Source organism: Chiloscyllium plagiosum, unplaced genomic scaffold (genome assembly GCF_037043375.1).
Source record: "Chiloscyllium plagiosum isolate Xiang-an unplaced genomic scaffold, Cpla_swu_hap1 HiC_scaffold_34, whole genome shotgun sequence".
Classification (NCBI taxonomy): Eukaryota; Metazoa; Chordata; class Chondrichthyes; order Orectolobiformes; family Hemiscylliidae; genus Chiloscyllium; species Chiloscyllium plagiosum.
The window spans coordinates 52,295,863-52,313,985 of NW_028270172.1; the positions used below are offsets into that span (position 1 = coordinate 52,295,863).

The window sequence follows — 18,123 nt, forward strand, 5'->3', positions numbered from 1 at the left end:
TTGTACTTTTCAGTGTAATTGGACCAGCTGTTCAGTTTATGTTACCACTCTTGCAACATAAAAATAAATATGTATTTACACTGAAATCCTTGAAATAAGCATTAACAATCAAACGTATGCTGTGCTTCTGTTCGCCGAGCTGGAAGTTTTTGTTGCAAACGTTTCGTCCCCTGTCTAGGTGACATCCTCAGTGCTTGGGAGCCTCCTGTGAAGCGCTTCTGTAGTGTTTCCTCCGGCATTTATAGTGGCCTGTCCCTTCCGCTTCCAGTTGTCAGTTTCAGCTGTCCGCTGTAGTGGCCGGTATATTGGGTCCAGGTCGATGTGTTTGTTGATGGAGTTTGTGGATGAATGCCATGCTTCTAGGAATTCCCTGGCTGTTCTTTGTTTGGCTTGCCCTATAATGGTAGTGTTGTCCCAGTCGAATTCATGTTGCTTGTCGTCTGCGTGTGTGGCTACTAGGGATAGCTGGTCGTGTCGTTTCGTGGCTAGTTGATGTTCGTGGATGCGGATCGTTAGCTGTCTTCCTGTTTGTCCTATATAGTGTTTTGTGCAGTCCTTGCATGGGATTTTGTACACTACATTAGTTTTGCTCATGCTGGGTATCGGGTCCTTCGTTCTGGTGAGTTGTCTGAGTTGGTTTGTGTGCTGTTATAAGTCCTAGTGGTCGCAGTAGTCTGGCTGTCATTTCAGAGATGTTCTTGATGTATGGTAGTGCGGCTAGTCCTTTGGGTTGCGGCATGTCCTCGTTCCGTTGTCTTTCTCTTAGGCATCTGTTGATGAAATTGCGAGGATATCCGTTTTTGGCGAATACCTTGTATAGGTGTTCCTCTTCCTCTTTTTGCAGTTCTGGTGTGCTGCAGTGTGTTGTGGCCCTTTTGAATAGTGTCTTGATGCAACTTCGTTTGTGTGTATTGGGGTGGTTGCTTTCATAGTTCAGGACTTGGTCTGTGTGTGTGGCTTTCCTGTGTACCTTAGTGGTGAATTCTCCGTTTGGGGTTCTCTGTACCCTCACGTCTCGGAATGGGAGTTGGTTGTCCTTTTCTTCCTCTAGTGAATCGGATTCCTGTGAGTGTGGAGTTGATGATTCGGTGTGTTTTCTCTATTTCCGTGTTTTTAATGATTACAAAGGTGTCATCAACGTATCTGACCCAGAGTTTGGGTTGAATTTGTGGTAAGACTGTTTGTTCTAATCTTTGCATTACTGCTTCTGCTATGAGTCCCGAGATCAGTGAGCCCCATGGGTGTTCCGTTGATTTGTTCATATAGCAACGAGCACCCGAGCTACAAATCTTCTCACAAACTTTGAATCAAACGTATGGTTTGCTTACCTGTATTGATTTATTTCATTTCAGTAATTGTTAAGAAATATATTTGGGATTGGTGAAACAGACATGCATTTCCTATCTTGGCACATCTGTCTCAGCTCTGCTATCTTCAGTTTAACAGCCTTTTAACAACCCACTGATGCTGCACAATGTTGCAAATTCTTATGCTTCGATAAGTAATTATAGTTCTGAACTCAATGGATAACAGAAACCAACATTTACACACCCTCATGCAAAAACTCTTCCTAGAAATCTAAAAAGCTGCTCTCAGATGAGTGGTACAAAAAAATGACACGAATCTTCAACGTGCTAAATTTTGCAGTAACCATCTTAGTGAGATAACACACACACACACACCACAATACAACTAAGGTGAAGAAGCACTTTACTTGCACTTCTCACAATTTATTCTACTGCATTCACTGTTCACAATGCGGTCTCCTCAACATTGAGAAAACAAAGTGTAGACTAGGTGACCACTTTGCAGAACAACCACGTTCTGCCTGCAAAAAAGACCCTTAGCTTCCAGCTGCCTGTCACTATAACAAAGCACCCTTTCCCTGGGCAACATGTCTCAGACTTGCTGCAGTGGTCCAGTGAAGCTCAGCATAAGCTGGCAGAACAATATCTCATTTCCTGCTTGGGGATGCTGCAGCCCTCCAGACTCTATCAAGTTCAATAATTTTAGAGCCTGAACTTCCCCATATCTTAGCCCCCTACCACACACCAGGCCTTGTTACCACATAGTCTGCCACTATACACTAGTTATTTTTAAGTCACTAACAGTCTCCTTCCAGCCAGATTGTTTTCAACTCTTGTCTGACCAACTGTTATTCTCTCCCTTTGGCTTTTATCTCCACCTATCATTTACTCCTTAGCCCCTCCTCCCACCCTATCTTCAGCATATAAAATGACATTTTCCTCAATAACATCAATTCAGTCTAAAGGTCACTGGACCCAAACTTTAACATTGATTTCTCTTTACAATTGCTGCCAGACCTGCTAAGCTTTTCCAGCAACTTTTGTTTTTATTACAACTAAAAATAGGTTGTATTTACAAGTTACTAACCCAATCTGAGCAGTCTAATGATGATGTGGAGATGATGTGGAGGTGTTATCTGTATACAGACTGACGCTGTACACTCTTCACTGCTGTGCCTTCAACCATCTGCAGAGAGTGTCATTTATGTGTGGAAAGAACTTCCAAAGGAAGTGGTGGATATGTGTAAACTTATGTTTAAAAGACATTTAATAAGTTCATGAATAAGAAATGTTTGGAAGGATACAGACCAAAGTGCAGGCAGGCAGGACTAGTTTAGTTTGGGATTATGATCGACATGAGCTGGTTGGCTGAAGTGTCTGTTTCTGTGCTGTATGACTATGAAACGTGCTCAATTGGGAGAAGACTATTACAATGGTATTAGGCGCAAATTGGAAATAATAGATCACGGGCAGATGTTTGAAGATAAAACCCACATCTGGCATGTGGGAGTCTTTCAAAAGCTGGTTGACCAGAGTTCAGGATCAGCATTTTCCTGTGAGAATGAAAGGTAGGGATGGCAGGTTTTGGGAACTTTGGTTGAAGCTACGTTGCAAGTTTAGTTAAAAGGAAAAAGGAAGCATAGGTAAGGATTAGCAAAGTGAAATTAAACAAGACCCTGGAGGATAAAGGGAACAGAAAAGAACATAAAGGTATTAGGAGGGCAAGAAAGGAGCCATGTAATGTCCTTGACAAGGAGGATTAAGGAGAATCATAAGTCATTTTATACATATATTAGGAGCAAGAAGCTAACTAGGGAAAGGGGTTTGTTCATATTCTAGGACATGTCAAAATTAAGGTGATGTTGGCTGCCTTGAAAAACATTAGATACAAGGGATTTATCACAGGAGACTGAAGGAGGCAAAGAAGTGATTGCTATGGCCTGGATACAGATTTCTTTGTATTCTTTTAGGCCACAGGCATTGTCTCAGAAGACTGGAGAATGGCCAAAGTTGTTCCTTTGTTCAAGAAGGGGAACAGGGATAATCCAGGAAATTATAGGTTGATGAGGCATGCATCCATCAGCAGAAGGGAAATTATTGGAGAACATTCTTAGGGACAGGATTTACTTGGATTTGAAGAAGAATGGACAATTTGGGATAGCTTTGTGTGGAGGAGGTCTTGTCTCACTAGCTTGAGTTTTTTGATGAAGTGAAGAGTATGATTGATTCTCCTCTTCCTAAGGCAAAGGATGTTGTCTATTTGGACTTTCTGAAGCATTCAACAGGATCCCCTGTGATAGTCTAATCCAGAAGATCAACTAGAACATAGGACAATTAGCACAGAACAGGACATTCTGCACTATGTAAATGCAAATCATGATATTATTCTAAACTAATCCCATCTGTCTGCACATAGTCCCTCTTCTCTGTCTGTTTATGTGTCTGTCTGAATGCCTCTTAAAGTTTACTATCATATCTGCTTCTGTCTGGACATTCTAAGCACCCATTTAAAAAAAAACCTCCCACTGCACATCTCCGTTAAATTTTTCCTCTCTCACCTTAAACCTGCATCCCATAGTATTTGACATTTTCACCATGGGAAAGAAACTCTGACTATCTATCCTATCTACACCTCATTATTTTATATACTTCTATAGCATAAACAATCCAAGTTTATCCAACCTCTGCTTATAGCCAATACAGTCCAATCCATGCAACATCCTGGTAAAGCTCTTCTGCATCCTATCCAAAGCCTCCACATCCTTCCTGTAAGGTGGCAACCAGAACTGTGCATAGTGCTCCAAATGTAGCCTGACCAAAGTCTTAGAAAGTTGCAGAATGACTTGCCAACTTACGCATTCAATTCCACGACTGAAGAAGGCAAGCATGTTGTACACTTTCTTTAACGTTTGTCCACTTGTGTTGCTACTTTCAGAAAGCTAAGATCTTGGAGCTCAAGATCCCTGTCAATGCTCCTAAGGGTCTGGCCAATTACAGTATGGTTTCTTGTAATAGACCTTCCAAAATGCATTACCTCATACTTGTCCATTTCTCCACCCAACTTTCCAGCCGATCTACATCCTATTACATCCTTTGATCCTCACTATCCACAGATCCACCTATGTTCACGTTATCTACTAACTTACTAATCAGACCAGTGATATTTTGCATGGAATATAAAATGATACATCACAGAAGGGAGCCATTCAGGCCACCTTGCTCATGCTGACCCAAAGACTGTCAGACACCCTTCAAATCCCATCTTCCTGCACACAGCCTATAGCCCTGCAGTTTACAGCACTTAAGGTGCAGGTCCATGTACATACTGAAAGAGTTTGGAGTCTCTGCCTCTACTACCAAAAGGGGCAGTAAGTTCCAGACACCCACCAACCTATTCTATCTACCACTTGAATCTTGGCCTCTAGTTTTTGAACTTCCAAGGGAAACAGATTACCCCTGTCTATCTAGCTCTACTCCTTACAATTTTGTGCACCTCAATCTTTTGTTTCAAGAAAAACACTCCCAACCAATCCAATCTGGCCTCATAGTGACAATTCTCCTGTCTGGCAACATTGTAGTAAATCATCTCTGCATTTTCTCCAGAGGAATTATGTCATTTCTATAATGTGGTGATCAGAATTGTATACAATACTCCATTTGTGACTTCACCAGGGTGTTATACATTTTCATAATTATATCCCTACTTTTGTATTCTACTGCCAATGAAGCAAAGCATTCCAAATTCTTTCTTTACAACTTTATTCATCTGCACTGAAATCTTTAGGGACATGTGCACTTGCATGCCAAAACCTCTCACTTCATCTACCTCTGCGTATACTCTGGGACACACACTGAACAACCCTACCACCCTGTGGCTGAACATTTAACTCCCACAAGGACATGCAAGTCCTGCACCTCTTCCACTGCAAAACTCTAGCCACCAGATGCCGGAGGAAGAACACCTCACCTTTCACCTTGGGACTCTCCAACCACACCAGACTAAAGTGGATTTTACCGGTTTCCTAATTTCCCCTTCCCCCACCCCATCTGCCATCCAACCTTCCAACTCGACACCGCCCTCTTGAATTGACCTACTTGTCCATCTTCCTTTCCTCTTCACCCTCCTCTCCAACCTATCAGCTTCATGCCCACCTTCATCTACTTATCGCCATTCTCAGCTATCTTCTCCCCAGCCCCACCCCCCCTTCCATTTATCTCTCAGCCCCCTTCAGCCACCCCTCATTCCTGATGAAGGGCTTATGCTCGAAATGTCAATTATTTTGCTCCTCAGATGCTACCTGACGAGCTGTGCTTTTCCAGCACCACACTCTGATCTCCAGTGTCTGCAGTCCTCAGTTTCTCATGTTTGTTATGTATTCTTTTTACTGTTTGACCTCCTTAAATGCATTACCACATACTGACAATTTGAACTCCATCTGCCATTTTACTGCCCTCTCCTCCAACTCACCTATATAATTTATAGCTATTTTCTGTATTATCCACCAAATGGCCAATTTCGTGGTGATAAAATTATTCATGCGTAAAGCAAACAGGTCCCAACATCAAGCTCTGCAGTACACCACTTGAAATAGCTTTCCATCTGCAAGGTCAGACCATTACCCTATCTTGCCTGTTACTAAGACAACTTCCGATCTAATTCAACATAATAAAACAAACAATGGGGGCCCCAGTGAGAAAGTGTATGGGGTATGAGCAGGTCGGGAAAGAGTCAGTTTTCAGTTTTGTGAAACAAGAGGCTCAGCTGAGCATGACTCAGATCAGATAAGAACTTGCAGTTAATAACAGGGTGCTGGAGGAAAGGGTAATGGATTAACCCGTCTATGTAGTGCTGCAACCTGCAATAGCCCTCAATACTATCAACGGCACCTCCAACCTTTCCGTCATTGGCAAGTTTACTAACCCACCCCTCAACCTCCTCACCCAAATCATTTATGAAAACTGCAAAGAGCAGAAGCCCAAGAACAGAGCCCTGCGGGACCCCACTCAACACTGACCTCCACACAGAATACCTTCCATCTACAACCACTCTCTGCCTTCTGTCAGCCAGCCAATTCTCCCTGTATCCCATACCTCCTGACTTTATGAATGAGCCTACCATGGGGAACCTTATCAAATGCCTTGCTGAAGTCCATATACACTACATCCACTGCTCAACCTTCAACAACCTGTCTCGTCACCTCCTCAAAGACCTAAGATTTGTGAGGCATGACTTGATGACTGTCTTTTATCACTCTATGCTTTTCCAAATAGTCATAAATTCTATCCCTCAATTTTTTCCAAACCTTGCTGACTACAGACCTAGGTCTGACTGGTCTGTAATGGCCAGAGACTTCCCTATTCCTCTTCTTGAAAGAGGAACAATATTCATCTCCCTCCAATCCTCCCATATGACTCCCGTGGAGAGTGGGGAGGCAAAGATCTTCGCCAGCAGCTTAGCAACCTCCTTTCTAGCTTCCTGGAGCAACCTAGGATAAATCTGGTCTAGCCCTGGGGACTTACCAATTTTAATGTTTGCCAAAATTTCCAGCACATCAACTTCATCAATCTCGATCTGTTCAAGCCTGTTTCCCAGCTCCTCAAAGTTCTCATTCACAATAAGGTCGCTTTCCTTAGTGAAACCAAAGCAAGAAACTCATTTAGGGCTTCCCCTATCTGCTCAGGCTCCACACACAAGTTCCCTATGCTATCCCTGACTGGCCCTACCTTCTTCGAGGAGCCCTTCCTGAAGGGCTTATGCCCGAAACGTCGATTCTCCTGTTCCTTGGATGCTGCCTGACCTGCTGCGCTTTTCCAGCAACACATTTTCGGCCCTACCTTCTTCTTGATCATTCTTTTATTCCTCACCTATGAGTAAAATGCCTTTGGTACTCCCTAATCCTTCCAGCAAGCCTTTTTCGTGCCCCCTCCTAGCTCTCGTCAGTCAATTTCTGACCTCCTTTGTAGTAAGCCTGTATTCCTCTGAAGCTGTGCGAGATCCTTGCTTCCTCCATCTTACGTAAGCTGCCTTTTTTGTTTTGACAAGAAGCCCCTCTGTTCTGGCTTCCAACAGTTTCATCAGAGGCTAGACTGACTAGCCTCTAGTTTCCTGGTATATTCCTTACTCCCTTCTTAAATAATGGTACCACAATAATTGTCATCCAGCAGCTCCCCTGTGGCCAGAGACAAAATAAATATTTCTGCAAACACTCACTGCTATTTCCTTCCTTCCTATCCCTGGGATACATTTCATTCCATCCTGGAGATTTATCAACTTATAAGCCTGTCAGACCACTCAGAACCTCCTATCTCTGCTAATTTCTTTAACTGTATTACAGACTGACTCCCTGATTTCTACATCCATGTCACCTCTCTCGCTACTACTATGACACAAAGTATTTATTTAGAGTCCTACCTTCATCCTTTGGCTCTATGCACAACTTACCTTAATTCTCTTAACATGGTCTACATTTCCTCTCATTCTTTTACCCTTAATGCACCTGCAAAACACCAAAGAATTTTCCTTTATTTTACCTGTTGGTATCCTTTCACGTCCCCTTTTAGCTCTCCTAACCTTCTTGAGCTTTTATTTGCAAACACTAAACCCCTAGGAATATTATTTAAATTCAGAAAGCTAAAGAACAAAAGAATTTGGGAGTTCTTGTGAATGTAAAGTTAGGATCCAAGTTCAGTGGGTTATACAAAAGGAGGAAGGTTTTGCTAAAACTATAGAAAGTCCTAATCAGAGCATAGTTGTGAACAGTTTTGGGCCATTTATCTCAGAGAAGAACAATTGGGATTGCTTTACGTATTTAAAACAGATACAAAGGATATTGTAAAACTTAAAAGGATGCAGACAAGATTTACAGGGATGTTGCTAGGACTGGAGGATTGAATTAAAATGAGAGACTGAATAGGTTGGGGCTTTTTTCTCCTGGAGAGTAAGAGGTGGCCTTACAGTTGGATAAATTATGAGGGGTCAAGGATAGGCTGAATAGCCAAGGTCTTTTCCCGAGGGTGGGGCATCCAAAACTAGAGGCATAGACTTAAGGTGAGAGTGGAAAGATTTATAAAGGGTATAATGAGCAACATTCTCACGTAGAGGGCAATGCGTGTATGGAAGTGAGCTGCCAGAGAAAGTGGTGGAGGCAGGTACAATTACAACATTTAAAATATATCCAAATGGATATATGAATGGGAAAGGTAGAGGGATATGAATGAAATGCAGGCAATTGAGACTGTGTCAGATTGGGATGCCTGCTGAACATAGTCAAGTTGAATCAAAGGGACTGTTTCCATGCTAGATGACTATGACTAAGAGGAACTTAAGAGTCATAGAGATGTACAGCATGGATCAGACACTTCGGTCCAACCCGTCCAAGCTGACCAGTTATCCCATCCCAATATAGTCCCACCTTCCAGCACCCAGCTCATATCCCTCCAAACCGTTCCTATTCATATATTCATCCAAATGCCTCTTAAATGTTGCAATTGTACCAGCCTCCACCACATCCTGGGTGGCACGGTGGCACAGTGGTTAGCACTGCTGCCTCACAGCGCCTGAGACCCGGGTTCAATTCCCGCCTCAGGCGACTGACTGTGTGTGGAGTTTGCACATTCTCCCCGTGTCTGCGTGGGTTTCCTCCGGGTGCTCCAGTTTCCTCCCACAGTCCAAAGATGTGCAGGTCAGGTGAATTGGCTATGCTAAATTGCCCATAGTGTTAGGTAAGGAGTAAAATGTAGGGGTATGGGTGGGTTGCGCTTCGGCGGGTCGGTGTGGACTTGTTGGGCCGAAGGGCCTGTTTCCACACTGTAATGTAATGTAATGTAATCTAATCTAATCTAATCTAATCCTCTGGCAGCTCATTCCTTACACGTACCAACCTCTGCATGAAAAAGTTGTCCCTTAGGTCTCTTTTATATCTTTCCCCTCTCACCCTAAACCTATGCCCTCCAGTTCTGGACTCCACCACCCCAGGGAAAAGACATTGTCTATTTATCCTATCCATGCCCCTCAGAATTTTGTAAACCTCTATAAGGTCACCCCTCAGCCTCCGACGCTCCAGGGAAAACAGCCCTAGCCTGTTCAGCCTCTCTCTATTACTCAAATCCTCCAACCCTGGCAACATCCTTGTAAATCTTTTCTGAACCCTTTCTAGTATCACAACAGCTTTCCAACAGGAAGGAGACGAGAACTGCACGCAATATTCCAACAGTGGCCTAACCAATGTCCTGTACAGCCGCAACATTACCTCCCAACTCCTGTACTCAATACTCTGACCAATAAAGGAAAACATACCAAACTTCACTATCCTATCTACCTGCGATTCCACTTTCAAGGAGCTATGAATCTGCACTCCAAAGTCTCTTTGTTCAGCAATACTCCCTAAGACCTTACCATTAAGTGTAGAAGTCCTGCTAAGATTTGCTTTCCCAAAATGCAGCACCTCGCATTTATCTGAATTAAACTCCATCTGTCACTTCTCAGCCCATTGGCCCATCTGGTCCAGATCCTGTTGTAATCTGAGGTAACCCCCTTCGCTGTCCACTACACCTCCAATTTTTGTGTCATCTACAAACTTACTAACTGTACCTCTTATGCTCGCATACAAATTATGTAAATGACTAAAAGTAGAGACCCAGCACCGATCCTTGTGGCACTCCACTGGTCACAGGCCTCCAGTCTGAAAAACAACCCTCCACTACCACCCTCTGTCTTCTACCTTTGAGCTAGTTCTGTAACCGAATGGTTAGTCCTCCCTGTATTCCGTGAGATCTAACCTTGCTTATCAGTCTCCCATGGGGAACCTTGTCAAACGCCTTACTGAAGTCCATATAGATCACATCTACTGCTCTGCCCTCATCAATCTTCTTTGTTTCTTCTTCAAAAAACTCAATCAAGTTTGTGAGACATGATTTCCCACGCATAAAGCCATGTTGACTATCCCTAATCAGTCCTTGCCTTTCTAAATACATTTACATCCTGTCCCTCAGGACTCCCTCCAACAACTTGCCCACCACCGAGGTCAGGCTCACTGGTCTATAGTTCCCTGGCTTGTTCTTACTGCCCTTCTTAAACTGTGGCACCACGTTTGTCAACCTCCAGTCTTCCGGCACCTTACCTGTGACTACTGATGATACAAATATCTCAGCAAAGGCCCAGCAATCACTTCTCTAGCTTCCCACAGATTTCTCGGGTACACGTGATCGGGTCCTGGGGATTTATCCACTTTTAACCGTTTCAAGACATCCAGCACTTCCTCCTCTGTAATCTGGACATTTTGCAAGATGTCACCATCTATTTCCTACAGTCTATACCTTCCATATCCTTTTCCACAGTAAATTCTAATGCAAAATATTCATTTAGTATCTCCCCCATTTTCTGTGGCTCCACACAAAGGCCGCCTTACTGATCTTTGAGGGGCCCTATTCTCTCCCTAGTTACCCTTTTGTTCTTCATAAATTTGTAAAAACCCTTTGGACTCTCCTTAATTCTATTTGCCAAAGCTATGTCTCCTTTTTGCCCTCCTGATTTCCCTCTTAAGTATACTCCAACTTTCTTTCTACTTTTCTAAGGATTCACTCGATCTATCCTGTCTATACCTGACATATGCTTCCTTCTTTTTCTTAACCAAACCCTCAATTTCTTTAGTCATCCAGCATTCCCTATACTTACCAGCCTTCCTTTTCACCCTGACAGGAATATACTTTCTCTGGATTCTTTTTATCTCATTTCTGAAGGCTTCCCATTTTCCAGCCATCCCTTTATCTGCGCACATCTGCCCCCAGTCAGCTTTCGAAAGTTCTGGATTAATGGTGCTGGAAGAGCACAGCAGTTCAGGCAGCATCCAAGCACCACTAATCCAGAATCTGGTTTCCTGCATCTGCAGTCATTGTTTTTACCTTTGAAAGTTCTTGCCTAATACCGTCAAAATTGGCCTTTCTCCAATTTAGGACTTCAACTTTTAGATCTGGTCTATCCTTTTCCATCACTATTTTAAAATGAATAGAATTATGGTCGCTGGCCCCAAAGTGCTCCCCCACTGACACCACAGTCACTTGCCTTGCTTTATATCCCAAGAGTAGGTCAGGTTTTGCACCTTCTCGAGTAGGTACATCCACATACTGAATCAGAAAATTGTCTTGTACACACTGAAGAAATTCCTCTCCATCTACACCTTTAACACTATGGCAGTCCCAGTCGATGTTTGGAAAGTTAAAATCCCCGACCATAACTACCCTATTATTCTTACAGATAGCTGAGATCTCCTTCCAAGTTTGTTTCTCAATTTCCCTCTGACTATTGGGGGGGGGGGTCTATAATACAATCCCAATAAGGTGATCATCCCTTTCTTATTTCTCAGTTCCACTCAAATAACTTCCCTGGATGTATTTCCGGGAATATCCTCCCTCAGCACAGCTGTAATGCTATCCTTTATCAAAAAGGCCACTCCCCCTCCTCTCTTGTCTCCCTTTCTATCCTTTCTGTAGCATTTGTATCCTGGAACATTAAGCTGCCAGTCCTGCCCATCCCTGAGCCATGTTTCCGTAATTGCTATGATACCCCATTCCGATGTTCCTAACCATGTCCTGAGTTCATCTGCCTTCCCTGTTAGGCCCCTTGCATTGAAATAAATGCAGAGCTGAAAATGTGTTGCTGGAAAAGCGCAACAGGTCAGGCAGCATCCAGGGAACAGGAGAATCGATGTTTCGGGCATAAGCCCTTCTTCAGGAATGAGGAAAGTCTGTCCAGCAGGCTAAGATAAAAGGTAGGGAGGAGGGACTTGGGGGAGGGGCTTTGGAAATGCGATAGGTGGATAGGTGAGGGTGATAGGCTGGAGTGGGGTGGGGGCGGAGAGGTCAGGAAGATGATTGCAGGTTAGGAAGGTGGTGCTGAGTTCAAGGGATTTGACTGAGACTAGGTGGGGGGAGGGGAAATTAGGAAACTGGAGAAATCTGAGTTCATCCCTTGTGGTTGGACGGTTCCCAGGCAGAAGATGAGGCACTCTTCCTCCAACCGTCGTGTTGCCATGGTCTGGCAATGGAGGATTTCAAGAATCTGCATGTCCTTGGTGGAGTGGGAGGGGGAGTTAAAGTGTTGGGCTACAGGGTGGTTGGGTTGGTTGGTCCGGGTGTCCCAGAGGTGTTCTCTGATACGTTCCGCAAGTAGGCGGCCTGTCTCCCCAATATAGAGGAGGCCACATCGGGTGCAGAGGATGCAATAGATGATGTGTGTGAAGGTGCAGGTGAATTTGTGGCGGATATGGAAGTGTCCCTTGGGACCTTGGAGGGAAGTAAGGGGGGAGGTGTGGGCGCAAGTTTTGCATTTCTGGCGGTTGCAGGGGAAGGTGCCGGGAGTGGCGGTTGGGTTGGTGGGGGGTGTGGACCTGACGAGGGAGTCACGGAGGGAGTGGTCTTTTCGGAACGCTGATAGGGGAGGGGAGGGAAATACATCACTGGTGGTGGGGTCCGTTTGGAGGTGGCGGAAATGACGGCGGATGATACGTTGTACGTGGAGGTTGGTGGCGTGGTAGGTGAGGACCAGTGGGGTTCTGTCCTGGTGGCGGTTGGAGGGGCGGGGCAGCGGGAAGTGGAAGAGATGCGGTGGAGGGCATCGTCGACTATGTCTGGCGGGAAATTGCGGTCCTTGAAGAAGGAGGCCATCTGGGTTGTACGGTTTTGGAATTGGTCCTCCTGGGAGCAGATGCGGCAGAGACGAAGGAATTGGGAATATGGGATGATGTTTTTACAGGGGGCAGGGTGGGAGGAGGTGTAGTCTAGGTAGCTGTGGGAGTTGGTCGGTTTATAATAAATGTCCCTGTCGATTCGGTCACCCGAGATAGAAATGGAAAGGTCTAGGAAGGGGAAGGAGGAGTCTGAGACGGTCCAGGTGAATTTGAGGTCGGGGTGGAAGGCGTTGGTAAAGTGGATGAACTGTTCAACCTTCTCGTGGGAGCACGAGGCAGCGCCGGTACAGTCATCGATGTAGCGGAGGAAAAGGTGGGGGGTGGTGCCAGTGTAGCTGCGGAAGATGGACTGTTCCACATATCCTACGAAGAGGCAGGCATAGCTGGGGCCCATGCGGGTGCCCATGGCTACTCCTTTGGTTTGGAGGAAGTGGGAGGATTGGAAAGAGAAGTTGTTCAGGGTGAGGACCAGTTCAGTCAGTCGAAGAAGGGTGTCAGTAGAAGGGTACTGGTTGGTACGGCGGGAAAGGAAGAAGTGGAGGGCGTGGGTGGTGTCCCGAACGTAGGTGGGGAATTCTTGGACTAAGGGGGACAGGACTGTGTCAAGGTATGCAGAGATGAGTTCGGTGGGGCAGGAGCAGGCTGAGACAATGGGTCGGCCAGGGCAGTCAGGTTTGTGGATTTTGGGCAGGAGGTAGAAACGGGCGGTGCGGGATTGTGGGACTATGAGGTTGGAGGCGGTGGATGGGAGATCCCCCGAGGTGATGAGGTTCTGGATGGTCTGGGAGATGATGGTTTGGTGGTGGGAAGTGGGGTCATGGTCAAGGGGGCAGTAGGAGGAGGTGTACACGAGCAGGCGTTAAGCCTCAGCTGTGAAAAGGTCGGTGACAGGACCTTGGGCACCCGCATGGGCCCCAGCTATGCCTGCCTCTTCGTAGGATATGTGGAACAGTCCATCTTCCGCAGCTACACTGGCACCACCCCACCACCTTTTCCTCCGCTACATCGATGACTGTATCGGCGCTGCCTCGTGCTCCCACGAGGAGGTTGAACAGTTCATCCACTTTACCAACACCTTCCACCCCGACCTCAAATTCACCTGGACCGTCTCAGACTCCTCCCTCCCCTTCCTAGACCTTTCCATTTCTATCTCGGGTGACCGAATCGACACGGACATTTACTATAAACCGACCGACTCCCACAGCTACCTAGACTACACCTCCTCCCACCCTGCCCCCTGTAAAAATGCCACCCCATATTCCCAATTCCTTCGTCTCTGCCGCATCTGCTCCCAGGAGGACCAATTCCAAAACCGTACAACCCAGATGGCCTCCTTCTTCAAGGACCGCAATTTCCCGCCAGACGTAGTCGACGGTGCCCTCCACCGCATCTCTTCCACTTCCCGCTCCTCCGTCCTTGAGCCCCGCCCCTCCAACTGCCACCAGGACAGAACCCCACTGGCCCTCACCTACCACGCCACCAACCTCCATGTACAACGTATCATCCGCCGTCATTTCCGCCACCTCCAAACGGACCCCACCACCAGTGATATATTTCCCTCCCCTCCCCTATCAGCGTTCCGAAAAGACCACTCCCTCCGTGACTCCCTTGTCAGATCCACACCCCCCACCAACCCAACCTCCACTCCCGGTTTCCTTCCCCTGCAACCGCAAGAAATGCAAAACTTGTGCCCACACCTCCCCCCTTACTTCCCTTCAAGGCCCCAAGGGACACTTCCATATCCGCAACAAGTTCACCTGCACCTCCACACACATCATCTATTGCATCCTCTGCACCCGATGTGGCCTCCTCTATATTGGGGAGACAGGCCGCCTACTTGCAAAACGTTTCAGAGAACACCTCTGGAATACCCGGACCAACCAACCCAACCACCCTGTAGCCCAACACTTTAACTCCCCCTCCCACTCCACCAAGTACATGCAGGTCCTTGTACTCCTCCATCGCCAGACTATGGCAACATGACAGTTGGAGGAAGAGTGCCTCATCTTCTGCCTGGGAACCGTCCAACCACAAGGGATGAACTCAGATTTCTCCAGTTTCCTCATTTCCCCTCCCCCCACCTTGTCTCAGTCAAATCCATCAAACTCAGCACCGCCTTCCTAACCTGCAATCATCTTCCTGACCTCTCCACCCCCACCCCACTCCGGCCTATCACCCTCACCTTGACCTCCCTCCACCTTTCGCATTTCCAAGGCCCCTCCCCCAAGTCCCTCCTCCCTACCTTTTATCTTGGCCTGCTGGACAGACTTTCCTCATTCCTGAAGAAGGGCTTATGCCCGAAACGTCGATTCTCCTGTTCCTTGGATGCTGCCTGACCTGCTGCGCTTTTCCAGCAACACATTTTCAGCTCTGATACTCCAGCATCTGCAGTCCTCACTTTCTCCTTGAAATAAATGCAGTTAATTTATTAGTTCTACCTTGTCCCTGCCTGCCCTGACTGTTTGACTCACTTCCATTCTCAGCTGTACCAGTCTCAGATCGATCTCTTTCCTCACTATCTCCCTGGGTCCCACCCCACCACCTTACTAGTTTAAATCCTCCCAAGCAGTTCTAGCAAATGTCCCTGCCAGTATATCAGTCCCCTTCCAATTTAGGTGCATCCGTCCTTCTTGTATAGGTCACTTCTGCCCCAAAAGAGGTTCCAATGATCCAAAAATGTGAATCCTTCTCCCATACACCAGCTCCTCAGCCATGCATTCATCTGCTCTATCCTCCTATTCTTTCTTCTGAGGGTAGTTAATTTGTGGAATTCTATACCACAAAGGGCTCTGAAGCTGGGTTATGAAGTTTATTCAAGACAAAGATAGACAGATTTTTAATCAGTAAGGAAATCAACATTATGGGGAAAAGGCAGGAAAGTTAATTGAAGATGCATCAGATCAACCATGATCTCTGGACGGCTGAGCAAACTGGATGGTCTGACTGGTCTATACCAAGTAGTCTTTACCACAGATTCTGACAACTTTACCGTGACTAATACTGCCTACAACTTCCTGATTTGGTTATTTGGTCCAAAAGAGTGTTGCTGAACAAAGAGGTCTTGGAATGCAGGTTCAGAGCTTCTTGAACACTGCCGCAGGGAGATAAGATAGTGTAGGTGGTGTTTGGTATGCTCTCCTTTTTTGGTCAGAGTACTGAGTATAGGAGTCAAGATTAGAGTGATGCTGGAAAAGCCTGATGAAGGGCTTTTGTCCGAAAAGTCAATTTTCCTGCTCCTCGGATGCTGTCTGACCTGCTGTGCTTTTCCAGCACCACTCTAATCTTGACTCCTATACTTAACACTCTGACCAAGAAAGGAAAGCATACCAAACACCGCCTTCACTATCCTATCTCCCTGCGACTCTAGTCTCCAGCATCTGCAATACCCACTTCTGCCTTATTGAGTATGAGAGTTGGGAGGTCATGTTGCAGCAGTACAGGACGCTGGTGAGGCCACTTTTGGAATATTGCGTGCAATTCTGGTCTCCTTCCTATTGGAAGGATGGTGTGGAACTTGAAATGGTTCAGAAAAGATTTACAAGGATTTTGCCAGGGTTTGAGTTATAGGGAGAGGTCGAATAGGTTGGGGCTGTTTTCCCTGAAGTGTCAGAGGCTGAGGGGTGACCTTATGAAAGGTTTATAAAATCATGAAAGGCATGGATAGGATAAACAGACAAGGTCTTTTCCCTGGGGTGGAGGGACTCCTGAACTGGAGGGCACAGGCTTCGGGTGAGGGGGGAAAGATATGAAAGAGATGTAATGGGCATCTTTTTCCACACAGAATGTTGCATGCATGGAATTAGCTGCCAGAGAAAGTGGTGGAGGCTGATACAATTATTTAAAAGGTATCTGGATGGGTATATGAATAGGAAGGGCTTGGAGGGATATGGGCCAGGTGCTGGCAAATGGGACTAGATTAGGTTGGGATATCTGGTCGGCATGGACGAGTTGGATCGAAGGATCTATTTCCATGCTGTACACCTCTATGACTTTTCGGATGTTAACGACACGCCTCCGAATCAGGTGGGATTTGAAGCAGACTCTTAAAGGGTGGAGCTGAAACTTTATTGCTGGAACAGCACAGCAGGTCAGACAGCATCTAGGGAAAAGGAGATTCGACGTTTCGGGCACATGCCCTTCCTGAGGAAGGGCATGTGCCCGAAACGTCGAATCTCCTTTTCCCTAGATGCTGTCTGACCTGCTGTGCTGTTCCAGCAATAAAGTTTCAGCTTTGATCTCCAGCGTCTGCAGACCTCACTTTCTCCTCTTAAAGGGTGGAACATTACCCCAGCGCCACAAAACAAACTAAATCCTCATTGCCAATATTCATGAAAGACGATCGCCAATCCTGTGGCTTGCCTCCTAGTATTTGGCTAGTTCTCGACAATGCCTCTGCTATTTCTATCTCCGCGCTCACATGATTGACCCTCCTCCCCTGTGAAGACTCCATCTGTACTCTCTGCCTCCCATTAAGTTCCCCTCAAGTCAGTAATACCGATCGTTGCTCGTTACTTGTTTTACATTTGCATGAAATATTTCTTGCCAACCTCTCACTCAGAAAAAAATAACATCGTTAACTCGTTCTCCGGCAAAGAAAACCCCGAGAAATTCTCAAACATTGCGGCTTCATAAAAATGCACCAATGTCAGTGCAGGGTCAAGCCCCGTTACACATTTGGTCATTAGTTCTTACCCGCTTTAATATAACCGATCACGCCTCCTGAAGCCACCAAAGCCGCATAACCAAAACCAAGCCAGTCCACCGCCATCTTCCGCTGCCTGTCCGAATATTCCTGCACCTGCGCACAACTGCCACTCCCAGAGGGACTCAGTTCGCTAAGGATTCTGGGGAGTGTCTGTCTCCAGGCCCCCTGAGGCAACTGAGTGTGTTAGTGCAAAGACAACATGAATGATATGCACAAAAAATACACAAAAGATACAAAGCTAGTCAGCTGTCCGCCATTTGATTATCCTTACTTTAGATTGTTAGGTGTCCTTTTCCACCAACATCCTGAATCTATGATACAATGATCACGCTCCCCATCATATTCCCCGATTGAAATTTGATCAACTTGGCCCTTTTCTTTTGGAATGAACAAATACTATTATTGGAAATTCTCTTTGCACAACCTG

General features: G+C 46.0%; 1 protein-coding gene across 3 annotated transcripts in view; it reads right to left on the reverse strand.

The window, feature by feature from the left end:
• tmem14ca (transmembrane protein 14Ca) overlaps positions 1-17,784 on the reverse strand; it is a 62,000-nt gene extending 44,216 nt beyond the window's left edge. For all 3 annotated transcript variants that reach the window (XM_087978676.1, XM_087978675.1, XM_087978674.1), the window contains exon 1: positions 17,684-17,784. In XM_087978676.1, coding sequence (XP_087834802.1) covers positions 17,684-17,759 — 76 coding nt within the window. In that variant the 5' untranslated portion in view covers positions 17,760-17,784. The remainder of the gene's footprint in view (positions 1-17,683) is intronic.
• Between the last annotated feature and the right edge of the window lie 339 nt (positions 17,785-18,123).